Source organism: Corylus avellana, chromosome ca11 (genome assembly GCF_901000735.1).
Source record: "Corylus avellana chromosome ca11, CavTom2PMs-1.0".
NCBI classification, from domain to species: Eukaryota; Viridiplantae; Streptophyta; class Magnoliopsida; order Fagales; family Betulaceae; genus Corylus; species Corylus avellana.
The window spans coordinates 13,229,626-13,245,272 of NC_081551.1; the positions used below are offsets into that span (position 1 = coordinate 13,229,626).

Sequence of the window (15,647 nt, forward strand, 5' to 3'; positions counted from 1 at the left end):
GGGGGTTGTTTGCCCACCTTAGGGGTGGCTTGCCGTCACCCCCAAAGGGTTTGGGGTGGCCTACGAGCCAGCCCAAACCACCCATGGGGTAGATGTAAAAACATCCTTAAGGGCTTAATTACTCAAGTCAACGAGGCTACGAAGTCAAACTAGCCATACAACCAACCGAGTTAGATTTCTCACCTTTTTATTCGAACACTCAATGCTTAGTGAGGCATGAGGGCCGGTTACTCAATGAGAAGCTCAAATTGATTTTTTTTTTTTTTTCAAGCCAAGGTTTCATCACACTTCATCCTATAAATCTCAAGATACACCCTAATCAAGTCAAATCTTATACCTCACAGATTCTATGCTAGTGTGCTCGTGATGATAAACTCAAACATGTGAAATCTCTCTAATCCAACAATGAGTCAAAAGACTCAGATTCCTAATGACATATTGTGTTCAAAATGCTAAACAGACCAATGACATGCAAACCACAAAATAGGTGTTACCCTTGCTTGCTCAATAACATAGTAAAATTTTTTTTAATCAAAACAAGAAGGATAATCAAGGAAAAAGACAGAGAAATGTCTACCCTACCCCCAAACTAAAATGACACATTGACCCCAATGGGTCCAAAGATACAATACCAGATGAGTGGCGCAAGTCGGGTGTAACGTAGGAGAATGCTCTCCCAAACTTGAATGGTAGACACTTGCCTTGAAACACACAACAGAAATGAAGAAACAAGATAAAATGGTAAGGGAAAGAATAAGGGTTGCCTCCCACAAGCACTAAGTTTTAAGTCTTCAGCCAAACTCTCCACAAAAAATGACAATCACTCAGAGTAACTCGGATCCTCCAACAATGTCGTCTCGATCTCCTTACTCCTCAACTCCAAGAATGGTTTTAAATCTCTGTCCATTCACCTTGAAGGTGTTACAATTCTTTGGATCCTTAATCTCAATGGCCCCATGAGGAAAAATTGACTGAATGATAAATGGGCCTGTCCATCGAGATTTTAACTTGCCTAGGAAAAGATGCAGCTGTGAGTTGTAAAGAAGGACTTTCTCACCAAGCTCAAAAGATCGTCTCAAAATGCTTTGGTCATGAGCCTTCTTCATCTATGCCTTGTACAACCGCGCAGAATCATAAGCATCATTCCTCAGTTCCTCTAATTCATTGAGTTGGAGCTTCCTTTGTGAGCCAGCCTTTAAAAGGTTGAAGTTCAGCTGCTTAATGGCCCAATATGCTCTATGCTCCAACTCCACGGGAAGATGACATGCCTTCCCGTACACAAGCCGATAGGGTGACATCCTAATCGGGGACTTGAAAGCTATCCTATATGCCCACAGTGCATCACTCAATTGCAGAGACCAATATTTTCTATTGGGGTTTACTGTCTTTTCCAAAATATGCTTGATCTCTCGATTGAAAACTTCAACCTGTCCACTCGTCTGTGGGTGATACGGGGTGGCAACCTTATGTGTGATGAAATACTTCTTCATCAACTGCTCAAAAATCCGGTTGCAAAAATGCTTACCTCCATCACTTGTAATTGCTCGAGCTGTACCAAAAAGAGCAAAGATAGTGTCTCTCAAAAACTGGACCACAACTCTGTGGTCATTGGTCTTGCATACAACCGCCTCCACCCATTTGGGCACATAGTCCACAGCAACCAAGATGTACAGATAGCCAAAGGAGTTCGGGAAAGGTCCCTTAAAATCGATGCCCATACGTCAAAAATCTCAACAATCAAAATGGGACTGAGGGGCATCATATTTCTCCTAGAGATACTCCCTAGCTTCTGACAACACTCACAAGATGTACAATAAGCATGGGCGTCTCTGAAAAGGGTAGGTCAATAGAATCCACACTGCAAAATCTTAGCAGCGGTCTTCTTAGCACTGAAATGGCTTCCACAAGCATGATCATGACAAAAGGAGATGACATTGGATTGGTCATGCTCAGGTATATACCTCCTAATGATCTGATCGGGACAATACTTGAACAGGTAAGGATCGTCCCAGAAAAAGTGCTTCAACATGGACAAAAATTTGGACCTATCTTGTCGCCCCCACTGCTGAGGCAATTGGCCGGTGACGAGATAGTTCACTATGTCAGCAAACCATGGTGTGGGCGGCTGAATAATGGGTGTGGACATCAGAATTCTCTTCAGATCCCCAAATGCTATCTTGTAGTCCTCATCAAATACAAATGGGGCATCCTTCACCAACAATTTGCACAAGGGCCTGGCGATCTTGCTAAAGTCCTTGATGAATCGCCCATAAAATCCTGCATGGCCCAGAAAAGAACAAACCTCCTTCACCGTACGTGGGGGTGGAAGGTTGGAAATCAGATCTACCTTTGCTTTGTCAACCTCAATCCCCCGATGAGATATGACGTGCCCTAGTACAATGCCTTGCTTCACCATGAAATGACACTTCTCCCAATTGAGCACCAGGTTCTTCTCCTTGCACTGCACTAAGACCAAGGTGAGGCGCTGCAAACACTCCTCAAATGATGAACCAAAGACAGAGAAGTCATCCATGAAAACCTCAAGCAAACGTTCTACCATATCAGACAAAAAACTGATCATGCACCGCTGAAAAGTCGTAGGTGCCATAACCCAAAGGGTATGCGACGGTAGGCAAACGTCCCAAAAGGGCAAGTAAATGTCGTCTGCTCTTGATCTTCGGGGTCCACAAGGACCTGGTTATATCTAGAATAACAATCCAAGAAGCAATAGTATGCGTGCCCAGCCAAACGTTCCACCATCTGATCAATGAATGGGAGTGGAAAATGATCCTTCCTGGTGGCGGCATTTAGCTTGCGGTAGTCTATGTGTTGTACAAATTTATTTAACTCGCAAGTGCACGAATCAATTGTAGTTAATGGATTGCAAGTGCGAGGTCGAACTCACAGGAAATTGTATTCTTGAAAGCAATTTTTAATCTAAATTAATTAAACCCTAATCTAGTTTCAAATTTTTTTAAGAGATTTTTAGTTTGAATGAAAACCCAAAAGCATGAGCAATTTAAAGTGATTGAAATCTTATGACGAAGCACTAAGGTTTCGGAATCCACACTCACAAATTCATAACAACATAATTTCATGATCTATAATATTCCCCAAAGTTCTCACATATAAATCTTAAGTTTGTTTTACTATTGCTTTAAAGAATTAATCAAAAGATCCCATGTATCCATTCATAACCCAAATCACAAAAGAAATCCAATATTTGATCAAATCATTAACTATATCCGTAAAGCACAAGAAAACATCCAATCTTTATCAAAACATCAATTGTATGCAGAGAATAAATCACAGGAGAAATCCAATTTTTAACAAAGAAAACCAAGCAATTAATTGTATTGAATAATCTTAAATCATCAATTGTATCCTTGAATCACAAAAGATATCCAAGAATTATTGAATCCAATTAATTAGAAGTAAAACAATAGAGCAATTAAACCATTAAATTGGTTCATTCTTGGTTCATTGGTTGGCTCTGTTTCCATGAGAAATTAGGGCTGTTTCACCACCCTGGATTGTATGTCTCCGAATATTGTCTGCTCGCTTGCTTCCTAAAGTCGTTGAAAGCGTTCACTTGTTCCATGGAGCACTCGGCAAAAGTCGGTGAAAATGGACAATTCTGTGCTAAGTGCAAATGATTAGCACAGATTGAACAGCCATCAACATTGAATGTATTGGTAGCATTTATGGACTGACCCACTACAAGAGATTCAACCTTGGTCAGGGCATCTATCTTTATCCTCAAATCAGTGTCCTCCTTAACCTCATAGATGCCACTTTTTCTTGGGGATACGGGCAGATTTATCTCGACAACTCGAAAAATCCCACTACTGTGAGCTGTCGGACAATTTGTTCAATGCCTTATACGTTTCATCCCCCGTCAAACTTAAGGATGCTCCCCCATTCATTGACTCGATCATGCTATGGTTGGATTGGATCAATCCTTGGTAGAAAAATTGAACGAGTCTCCACTTCTCATATCCATGTGGAGGGCATCTTATCAGCAACTCCTTAAATCTTTCCCAACTCTCCGAAAATTTCTTGTCCTCTACCTGAGTCAAGGAACTTATTTCCTTTTTGCATTCATTGACCTTTGACATTGGACAAAACTTGTTATAGAACTTGCTTAACAAGCTTTCCCAAGATGTAATGGATCCGAGCATGTTGGAATCCAACCATGCCCTTTGCTTTATTGTGCAGAGAGAAATGAAATAGTCTGAGGTGAACAGACTCTTTGGAAAAATTTTGAAATTTGAAAGTGACGCATATGTCCTTGAATTTCTTTACATGACTGTAAAGATTTTCAAGTTCTGGGCCATGGAACGATGGTAGGAGTTGGATGATATGTGGCTCCAAATCAAAATGAGTAGCATTGGTTGGTGGCAACACTATACATGAATGGGAGTTAGTCGCAACAGATGCAAACAACTCCATAAATGATGTAGTGAAGTCCACGTTCCAAGCTCTAGCTTGCTCGGGATTCCCAGCTCTAGCATCCTCATGTTCAACCCTAGGTTGCTCCATATTCTGGGGTATATTATCTTATTGGTCTCCCATTTCACCTCCATCCTCACTCTCAACAGGTGCTCTCCGAGTTCTCCTAAGAGTTCTATAAATGTCGGGATCTAAAGGTGTCAAATCTAAATTCAGGGATCTCTGTCCAAGCATACACCAATCACAAGCGCTCAAACAAACTATCTAAACAACAATGAATAATCACAAAAAGAAAACAAACCACCAAACAAAAGAGAAATAAAAATAGAAACAAACTATCAACAAAAATATACAAAAGAAATTTCAAAATTGTGCTTAGCTGCTTCTGGTAGTGCGCTCGAGCGTAGGAACTATGCAATCGAGCATAGATGTGCTTTTGCTGTCCCCTCGCGGGCACTTGCAGAGTGGATCGAACACAAGCACGTGGGCTACTTGCTGCAAAAGGCTCGAGTGCACTCGATCGCAGATGGAGTGCGATCAAGCGTACTGACAGAGACTGAAATTCTCCGAAACTGCAGCAAGAAAAGTAGAAACAACAATTTTTTTTTTAGATCAGAATGGCAGAAACAACAACAAATGCAATAAAAGAAAATTGCAAAAAGAAAATAACTAGTAGAAAAATAAAATAAATTCAAATAAAAATCAATTTCACAAACAAACAAAATCCTCGGCAATGGTGCCAAAATTTGATGTACAAATAGCGTGTGTGCAAGTGCGAGGTCGATCCATAGGGATTTGTTTTGTGTAAATCAATTTCTATATAAACTAACTCTATTTTAACCTAGTTCCGAAATTCGTGATTTTTGTCGTGCAAAATAAAACATAAACTAAAGAAAATGATGAAATGAAATGGTAGAGAACACTAAGATTTAAGAATTCACTTCGCCAAATCTTAACTCTATATTCTCGTATTTGTTCCTACAATCGACAAACTATTATGCTCAAACTTTTATTCGATGTTTTACAAATATCTAGTTTAAATCATTCGATGAATCCACCCATTTTTACAAATCACAACAAATATTCGATTTGAAATTAAATCATCCTATGTATCCGTTTGGTTAACGAATCACAACGGATATCCGATTTCAATCGAATGATTTGATATATCCGAAGGATGAAACACATCAAATATCCAACTCCAACACATAATAGTTCATCACATTCAATTAAAAGATATGAATCAGCCAATTGAATGGAAATCTACAACATTCTTATTCAAAGTCAGAATTGTATGAACAAAATAAGAGAATATATGAGTTTGTCAATGACGAAGCTTCATCTTCAACCTTAGTTGAAAGATTTAGCCTCTCATGATAACAAAAACAATAAACAATTGAATTGACATCATGAGAAAAATAAAACTTACAATGGAAAATGAAGCAAAAGCTTCAGCACAACAATACATCATATTTTAGCTTAAAACGGCGCCTCCCAATGTGTGGTTACAAGAGAAAAAGTTGTATAAATAATAAAAAAAAACTAGGGTTCGGCGCTATTAGGTCAGCGTGAGTGCACTCGATCGCACCCACGGTGTGCTCGAGCGCACTCGGCTCTTCAGGGCCCCTACGGAGCAGCATTTAAGTGATGCATGCTAGGGTTGACATGGCCGTGCGCTCGAGCGTGCCATGCATGGGCTTGAGCGCATATGCGCTCGATCGTCGCTCTGTGTGCTCAATCGCACTTCCAGGGATCTTCAATTCCTTTGCTTATTTCCACCCTCAAACTGTAGTTTTCTCTTAATGACCTGCAACACACCAAAACACCAAAACTAACAAAAAAAATCAGAAAATAACACAGCAAAGAGCTTAACAAAATAAGTTAAGGGGCCCAAATATACAATATTTGGCACTCATCAAAACATAACATTCAAATCTCAACTCCACAAAACACATAATCAACCAAGCCTAAACAATTCATACTCATAGTGAACCATGCCTAAGTCCCAGCACAATAAGAGTTCTTGCAAAGAACAAAAGAACAAAAAAAAATGTAACCCATAATACGAGAGCAATTGTCAACAAGATGATGAAGAGTAAATTTAAGACATGATGTCACAACAAGAATCAATCATGAAACTTCTAAACACATATGTAAGAACCACTCTCAACTCAAGATGAAAGCAACAATAGACCAATACACAATCTCGAGAACAAAGTTGATAAATACGATGCATACCTAAATAGGTTGTAGTAGGTGGAGAGACTAGTTCGAAAACTCTTATGGAGAGAAAAGCTCAAAGGCAGAAAGGAGGAAAACAAGAGAGAGTAAAAAAAAAAAAAGAGACATGCAAGGGAGTTTTAGATCTAGAACCAACTCACAATCACCAATTCTAACTTTTGACAACTTCCAAGAGAAAAGTGATCTTATATGACTAACTTGATATCTATAATCAAATTTTTTTTTTTAAAAAAAAAATTATAAAGAGTTAAAAGAAAGTGCAAGTCGAAAGTGGGTGAATATTGTGTGAGGTACTTAAAAGAAAGTAGAGTCATGAAACCAAATTAGAATAATCTTGGTCACTATAAATTAAGAAGCTATACTGCAACATTGATAGAATGCAGATGTAAATTGACCATATAGAAGCTATACTTGTAGGAAAGCTATACACCATGCTTTCCTACTCGTCCTGTAGACCATACAACTTTCTCTAATGACTCTTTCTTCCTGTAGACCCATCTGCACCCTTTAGCCTTCTTTCCTTTGGATAAATCTCAGGATTCACAAGCTTTACCTCTCCGTAGTAACTCCACCTCTTTCAGTGTACCATTCTAAACAGATGATGGATCTCCACTACAAGTTGTTAGAGCAAAAGAAACCATATCCTCAAAGCCATGCCTCTCTGGTGCCTTTTGATCACGTTTGTCTTCGCCTCTTGCTAAAGAATAGGACTCTTTCCGGTGCTATGAGTCTCTTGAAGATTCTCTGTCATCACATTCATCTGTGAGTGAACACTGTTCATCAAGCTCCACCTCCACGAATTGTTTCTCTTTCTGCACTGTACTTTTAGAAAGCTCATATAAGTTAACAAACTCAGACTTCTTCGGTTCTTGCTCTGTAACTTCAGGTTCTGCACTTGACCCATCCTTGTACATAGCACACTCATTAAAAGTCATATTCCGACTTCTAATGATCTTCCGATTTTGATCATCCCAAAATCGATAACCGAAGGCCTCATCTCCATATCCAATGAAGAAACACTTTCTAGATTTAGCATCTAGCTTACTTCGAGTATTACACTCAACATGGACATACGAAGCACAACCAAAAACTTTCAAATGTGAAAGATTTTCCTCTTTTCCACTCCAGACTTCTTCTGGTAGTCTATGGCTCAGGGAAACAGAAGACCCCCCATTTATCAGGTATGCAACAGTGCTTACTACATTAGCCCAGAAAGTCTTTGGTAACCCAACATGCAAGCTCATACTCCTCGTATGCTCATTGAGAGTTTTGTTCATGCACTCAGCCACACCATTCTGCTGGGGCATTCCTAAGATGATTTTCCCAATTCTGATCCCATTCACTGTACATAATTGCTTGAACTCCTCATTTATGTATTCTCCTCCATTGTCTGATCTCAAACACTTGAGCTTCAAGCCCGTTTCAGTCTCAACCATGGCCTTCTATTTCTTAAAAGTCTTAAATGCATCAGATTTACTTTTCAAGAAATAAACCCATACCTTCATGCTTGAGTCATCAATAAATGTGATGTAATACCACGAGCCTCCAAGAGATGCCACTGGTGCGGGACCCCACAAATCCGTGTGTACCAGCTCCAGCTTTCCAAGCTTAGGTGCTTTGTCAACTTTCACGAAACTCACCTTCTTCTGCTTCCCTAGGATGAAGCCTTCACACAAATTTGACTTCAACTCCACTAGTTTTCCCTTTGACAGAAGTACCTTCATCCCTTTCTTGCTCATGTGCCTAAGCCTTAGGTGCCATAGTTTTGAGTCAGCACCCACATCTCCAACAATAACAATATCCTTGTTGTTCGTGGTCATATAGAGAGTACCCATCTTATGACCACGAGCCAAAATCCTGGCTCCCTTGCTTACCTTCCATTTTCCACCGTGGAAATGAATTGAATGCCCTTCCTCATCAAGTTGTCCCACTGAAATCAGATTCTTCTTGAGCTATGGAACATGCCTGACTTTCTGCAGCTTCCATACCAAGTCTAATGCGAACATCACCCATGCCCACAATATCCAGTGCCGATCCATCAGGCAAAATACACCTTCCCAAAATCTCCACCAACATAGTTCTCTAGAATTTCATGGATTGCTGTCGTATGAAAAGATACTCCTGAGTCTAAAATCCAGGAATCCAAGGGTCTGTCAACAGAAAGAAGTAGGACATCATATACTTCTTCTGTCACTATGTTTGCATAATCGTTCTCAGTCTCCTTCCTTGATTCTCTGCAATTCTTCTTGTAGTCGCCAGTCTTGCCACAGTTTCAACACTCAGGTTGTTGACCAAATCTGGATTTGCTTCTCCCTTTTCTGGAATTTGATTTGCCTTGACCAGAGTTTCTGTCTTGTACTCTACCTTGATTCTCGAGGTTTAAAGCAGTACCAGAACAAGAGGCTTCACCCGCACCTCTTCTGCGAACTCTTCATTGAGAATCAAATCCCTTACGTCTTCATTGCTCAGTTTACTCTTCCCTGCAGAGTTACTCACAGCCATGCTCATGGCTTCCCAGCTATTTGGGAAGATGCCAAGATGATCAATGCGCGAACTTCATCTTCAAAATCAATTTCCACCGAGGACAATTGATTTGTGATAGTGTTGAACTCATTGAGATGTTGTGCCACCAAAGCCCCTTCCGCCATCTTTAGGTTGAACAATTTCTTCATCAAATGCACCTTGTTGTTAGCCGGCGTTTTTTCATACATACTTGATAAAGCTGCCATTAGACCTGCTATGGTCTTCTCCTTCATTACGTTGTGTGCAACTGATTTTGACAATGATAACCTAATAACTGCCAGGGCTTTACGATCAAGAAGAGCCCACTCGTTATCATACATGTCGTCGGGTTGTTCTCCCAAAAGAGGTTGATAGAGGTCTTTCCCATAAAGAATATCTTCAATCTGCACCTCCAGTTCCCAAAATCTATGCCATTGAATTTTTCGATTCCTACCTTTCCTTCTTCTACTGCCATCGCTCCTACTCGAACCAAAAGCTTTGATACCAGTTGTTAGGAAATTAATCCTATTTCTCAAGACCCGTGAGATGTGAAAAATAAGAAGAATGTGGAATAAAAAAGTTTAGGCAATCAACACACGACACCAAGATTTAAGTAGTTTGGCTTAACAAGCCTACATATACTGGCGGAGACGACCCGAAGAAAATCCATTATCAAAAGATGGAGTACAAAAATAGTAAAGAGAAAATCACTCAGATCCTAAAGCCCCAGTACACCCAAATCTCACTATCACACAAGAGAGATTATTCCCAAAATAGAATACAAAAGACAGATGTACAAACTCTTCTTTTGCTGGAACAGATTACGGCTGATCTCTATTTTCTTCTCTCACTCTGCAACACCTTTTGCTTCTAATCACTTGCTTTTGGCTCCTCCAAAAAACCACGGAGAAGAAAACACCATGGCAGCCCTTGTACCTCCTCTATCAGATTCTCTCTTTTTCTCCACCCTTGGGTGCTCACATATATTCACGTTTTGGCACACACTCAATACTCAAAGGCTCATGCCTTTATATAGCACTCAAAGTCGGTTAGACTCTCCTCTGTGAAGTTTGCCACTAAAACCAAGCCCACATGGGACTTCAAAAAGCAAGTCGGTCAACACCAATACAAGTAGGAGAATGACTTCAATTCCAAGTAAAAGTTGTAAAGCGAAACACCAAACCGTGTAGGAGTTGTAAAAGTAGTTGGGCCCACTCTAAATTCAAGTCACACTCAACAAGTACAGTGTAAAATGAAGCTTGCAACTTTACTTTATGGTTTAGTTTGCTACTCTGGCTTTAGTATATTCGGCTCATTCTAAGCTTGACTTTTTGCTTCTAGACATCAACATGTTGAGGAGAGGTTGAATTATGAGGAAGTCAGGTTAGAAATAGAGAAGGTCAAAAGAAATTGTTTGATGATTGAAGCAAGCCAGAAACAAGTAAGCTTCTTAAACAGAATCGTCCTTTGGTTGGCTAAATAACCACAATGTTTTATAAAGTGTCAATTTCTCACTTAAAAGCCTGTTTGAGATTGTGTTAGTTAATAGTGCTTTTGTCTATAAAAAAAGCCTGAAACAGCTTTTTAAATTGCTTGAACAGACTCATAATGTATATCATAATCATTAGTTTTGGAAATGAAAATTATTTAGTTTAGTAACTAGATGTCTTTCAGCATAATATTTGAAGTATAACCTGTCAAAGCTCTTGAATGTGTTAGTCCCCCTTAATTAAACATGTTTAAATTTTATAGGATGATATAATGTTTGTGTCTTGGGCTATAATTTTATTATTCAACTTATATCATAATTTTCTTAAGAGGAATGTTCAAATAGTTTTATAAAATGGAGAAAAATCATTCAATCACAATAATTGTTGGCATTGACAATCATCTAACTGAAAACTGCATGAGACTACATGCAATGAGTCCCATTCTAGTAAACATATGTGGCATACTGTGTAAATGTGATTTTAGAACTTTTGCTGTGGGTTTTAAGGCTTAAGCATGGACCATCACTTTGAAGACAAATTATTGGAAACCTAGGAAATCTGAGGCAACATTCTTGCTTTTGATTTTGGTGATTTCTTGGTTTTGGTGAGGCTGAGTACTTGCCAGTGATTGAGAAGGAAAAAAAATTAAAAAAAAAATAATAATAACAAAAAAAAATAGATAAGTATATAAATATCACAGTCTATTGTATCTATTCATCTTGCCTCTAATGTATCGCAAAACATACTTCCATGGCTAAATGTCTCCTGCTGTGTGCATTTCAGTAAACTAGAGTTCATTAAATTCTTTTATTTTTTAAAACAAAGAGGAATTTCGTACGTACAACTATCCATAAGATTATAGTGTGCTAAAGCATGAACAAACCTCGGGCACACAAGTTATGCTACACCCAAGAGTTTGTGATACAGAAGACATTGCCAATTATTGATGTTGGTGATAAAACAGAGCATATAGACAGAACACACAAATATTAAGAACATGTTCTTTAGAGAATAGTAAACAATCATAGTTCCATGTGTGGCAGCAACAACAACTCTTAATATCAGCACCAAAGTAAAAGTAAACCATTAGGTGTTTTGCCCCAAATGTTCCAGGTTTAAGTGTTTTGCCCTGTTACCTTCAATGGAAACCTACTTGAAATGGAAAACCATTAGGCTACCTGTGATTTCTAAAGAATCTATTATCTTCCCAAAGTCTATAATCTCCAGGAGAAACTATTAGTTTTTAGACTAGTAATAGAAAATATTTTTGTTACGAGCAAATTACTCTTTTCTTCTTCTATATAAGAGGTATTCGTTTGGAAGGAAAAACTTTTTGTTTTTTTGTTTTTTTTTAAAAAGAGTTGTTATTTAATAGAGAACAATAAGATAATTTGTACTACTGCCATGAAGGAGAATAAATTGTCAAACATGATTATTTTTAAGACTAAGGGCATGATGCAGAATAACATGCTTACTTGGACTAAATATTTTCTTGGTAGCGCGAAGTCTTAAAGTTCCTCATAAATTTGGCCACATTGATAGCTATTGTCACGTAAAACTTGTCTCCAATTCTGTCCAAATATTGGAAGTAGGCATGCCTCCAAGAACTCTTGAGCAGTAACAATCCATAAACCCCCCAAAATCCAACAATAAATCCGAGTGCAATGCTAGTATAAAGCCCCATATGTTCATAGAATTTTGCATGTCTACCAGGTTGAAGACCTTGAACTGCTTCATCTCCCAAACACCTTCTTAAAAGAGGCAGGCCACACAAATCTTGATTGTCTGCATATGCAGAAGCATTAAAGCTTTGGAGTTGGGTACTTGATGGAATTCTACCTGACAAATTGTTGTTTGACAAATTCAAGTAACTTAAGAAACTCAAAGTAGTTAGGCTTTGGGGAATTACGCCTGAAAGGTGATTTCTCGACAAGTCCAAAGATTCCAAAAGCTTCATGTCACCAATATTTTGAGGGATGATTCCAGTCAAAAAGTTCCCAGAAAGGTTTAACCCAAGCAATCCTGAAAGACTTGTTATTTCTCTTGGAATTTCTCCTTTTAATTTGTTGCTCGAAAGATCAATGAGTTTTACTAGTGCAAGAGTTTTACTATACTTTTCTTTGAAAATCACCAATAAATTGTCAATGTAGTAGTTCATGTAAAATTGGATAAAAATTGTACCAGAATAATCATCATGAGCAATGCTAACATTTGAGCTTTGCTTTTGAATCGTGGCTGCTAAACTATTGAGGCATCAGGGTATAGGTCCTGTGATTTTATTATGAGAGAGGTCCAAGATTTGAAGAGATGTTAGCTCACATAATTGCAAGGGTATGCTACCATTGAACAAGTTTCATGGCAAGGTCCAAGATTTGAAGAGATGTTAACTCACATAATTGCAAGGGTATGCTACCATTGAACAAGTTTGATGGCAACTGAAGAACCACCAAATGTGGTAGGCTTGTGCCTATCCATGCTGGTATCCTCCCTGATAGTCTATTTTCCCCAACATCTAATAGTTTTAGCAAAGAGTACTTCATCAATGATTTTGGCAATTCTCTGATGAAATCGTTGTTCTGCAAATGCAATGCATGAAGACTATACAGGCTCCCTATAGAATCAGGGATTCTCTCGGAGAGTCTACTATTTGCCAAATTAAGCATAAACAAATTTGGCATATTTGCCCAACAATTAGGGAGTTCTCCAGATAACAAATTATACGAGAGATCTAGAGAAAGGTAAAGTGAGATAAAATCACTCATGGATCCATTTTTCTCACAAATGTATGTAATAGATCCCTGCAACATATTATTGGAGAGATTCAGCATGGCCCATTGAGGAGGTATGGTACCAATAATGTTGTTTCGGGAGAGATTTAAGAACCCCACATAAAAGTCCCAAAACCAGTTGGGGATGGTATCCGAGATTCCTGCATCTGATATATCAAGCCACATCAAATTTTGTGTTTGAAGCCATCGAGGAAAAGCTGGCCCCAACTTGCAAGATCTCAAACTGATGGTATCTAGATGAAATGGTGGAACCCAATCTGGCCTAAACTTCAATGACACTGAATTATAAGAGAAGTCTAGTTCGTATAAGTTGGAAAGATTCGACAAATGTGATTCAATGATATGATCACTTTGTAAACAATTTGAAGACACATCGAGAACTTGCAGCATAGAAAGCTCTGCCAAACTTTTGGTTAAACTCCCATTTAACTGATTATTGGATAGACACAACTCTCTAAACAAAGAGAATTTTGTATGATCGATTACCTCTCCACTTATATTATTGTATGACAAGTCTAATACTTGCAACTTGTGAAGATTCTCCAAAGCTTGTGGCATGATCCCCTCAAAGTTGTTGAAAAAGAGTTTAAGATCAACAATGGCTACCATATTCCCAAGAGTTTGTGGAATATGATCTTCTAACTTGTTACGAGAGAGGTGAAGAACGATAAGACTATTGGTATATCTGTATAGCCAAGGGAATACTAAGGAGTTGAGATCTTTGAAAGAGAGATCAAGGAATGAAAGTGGTGAAGAAGAATTAACATTGGAAAGTGCAGGAGGAACCGATGTGGAGAGCCCACATTCACTTTTAAGTGTAATAAAGAAGGAAGCATGTTCACCTTATCACTGAACTCAGATCTAAGTATTTCAATGAGGACAAATGAAGGAGCCATTCAAGATTATGGTCCTCAATCAACCAATTGTTCCAGCTGAGATCAAGAGAAATCAAGCTCGAGAGATTTCTAAGCTTTGGTTGAATGTTTCCAACCATCAAGTTGTAGGAAAGATTGAGATATTGTAATTTAGCGAGTGAACCAGTGAACTCTGGGAGGATGGAGAAATTATTGCAACTTAAGTCCAAGTAAGTTTAAATGTTGCAAATCAACTATTGAAGAGTTTGTTTCACCTGATAGAAATTCAAGTGGTTCCGCAAAACCAGTTTGCTGGAGATCAAGCGTGACAACATGATGTTAAGTGCCAAAATATTCATAATTTTAGCCCTTAACTTACATGTTTTAACCCTTTAGTTTTAGTTAATTCAAGCTATTTTACTTCCTTTTTGTATTTTCTTTGTTTTATTGGTTTTTAGAAGAAAAGAAAGCGTTTCCGGAAAAGTTCCAAGCTTAAAGGGCAAATTGGGAAGACCTAGAAGATATGGTTAAGCTTAGCCAATCATGGTTAAGTTTAATCAAATAAAGGAAATGATTAATTCAGAATTTCTCAAATTAAAGTCGAATCGGATTGGATGCAAAATTGGATTCTGAACATGTCTCGGTATTTTGACCATAACTTTCAGCTCAAATATTCGATTGAGGTGATTCAAGGGCACTAGAAAGATGACTCAAAATTATACAAATCATTGTGAAATAGTATATTCCCAATTCGGAGCGCCACAATGTCAAAATCGAGCCGCAAGATGGGACTGCAATTTTGGGCAAATCCTATTCCGATTTGGACTTGGGTTTTCTTTATCCTAATTGGACTAGGACTTAAAATTCCGAATTTCCTAGGATTACAAGGGCTTCTAGGACTCTCCTAAGCCCTATAAATAGACCTCTAAGCCTCACAATTCAAGAAACAATTGGAAGGAGACATTTTTGGGGAGAGGAATTGGAGGCTACTTCTAGGAGCGGTTTTCGGTTCTTTCTTTACCTTTTCCTTTTCTTTTATTTTAATTATGTGTAACTAACTCTTAAGGAGGCTAGATTGAAGCCCTAATTATGTTTATTTAATATTTCAATATTAGCGCCTTTGTGATAATCATATTGTGTTGCTTAACTTGATTAATTCCTGTTTTCTTGATTGCTCATATGTATGTGACTGGCCATTATATGCATGTGGTATAGATTAGTTAATTAAATCAATTTGAATGACCGAGTCCTGGGTTTAATAAGAGTAACAAAAGATATCCACACCGGATTCTTGGGTTAATCAACATGGGGAACCGGGA

At 38.4% G+C, this 15,647-nt stretch overlaps 1 protein-coding gene across 1 annotated transcript; it reads right to left on the minus strand.

Annotated features, from left to right (window-relative positions):
• Positions 1–12,165: 12,165 nt before the first annotated feature.
• LOC132165101 (receptor-like protein EIX2) lies at positions 12,166–14,083 on the minus strand. The gene is made up of 2 exons (XM_059575604.1): positions 13,026–14,083; positions 12,166–12,928 (listed from the first exon to the last, which is right to left on the minus strand). The coding sequence occupies exons 1-2, from the start codon at positions 14,081–14,083 to the stop codon at positions 12,166–12,168; spliced, it is 1,821 nt and encodes a 606-aa protein (XP_059431587.1).
• Between the last annotated feature and the right edge of the window lie 1,564 nt (positions 14,084–15,647).

Bases quoted from the DNA above. Each gene is read 5' to 3' on its own strand.
- LOC132165101 (XM_059575604.1), bottom strand. From the start codon at position 14,083: ATGGTAGCCATTGTTGATCTTAAACTCTTTTTCAACAACTTTGAGGGG. The intron at 12,929-13,025 runs GTAGCATACCCT...ATGCCTCAATAG, and splicing joins GCCATGAAACTTGTTCAATG to TTTAGCAGCCACGATTCAAA.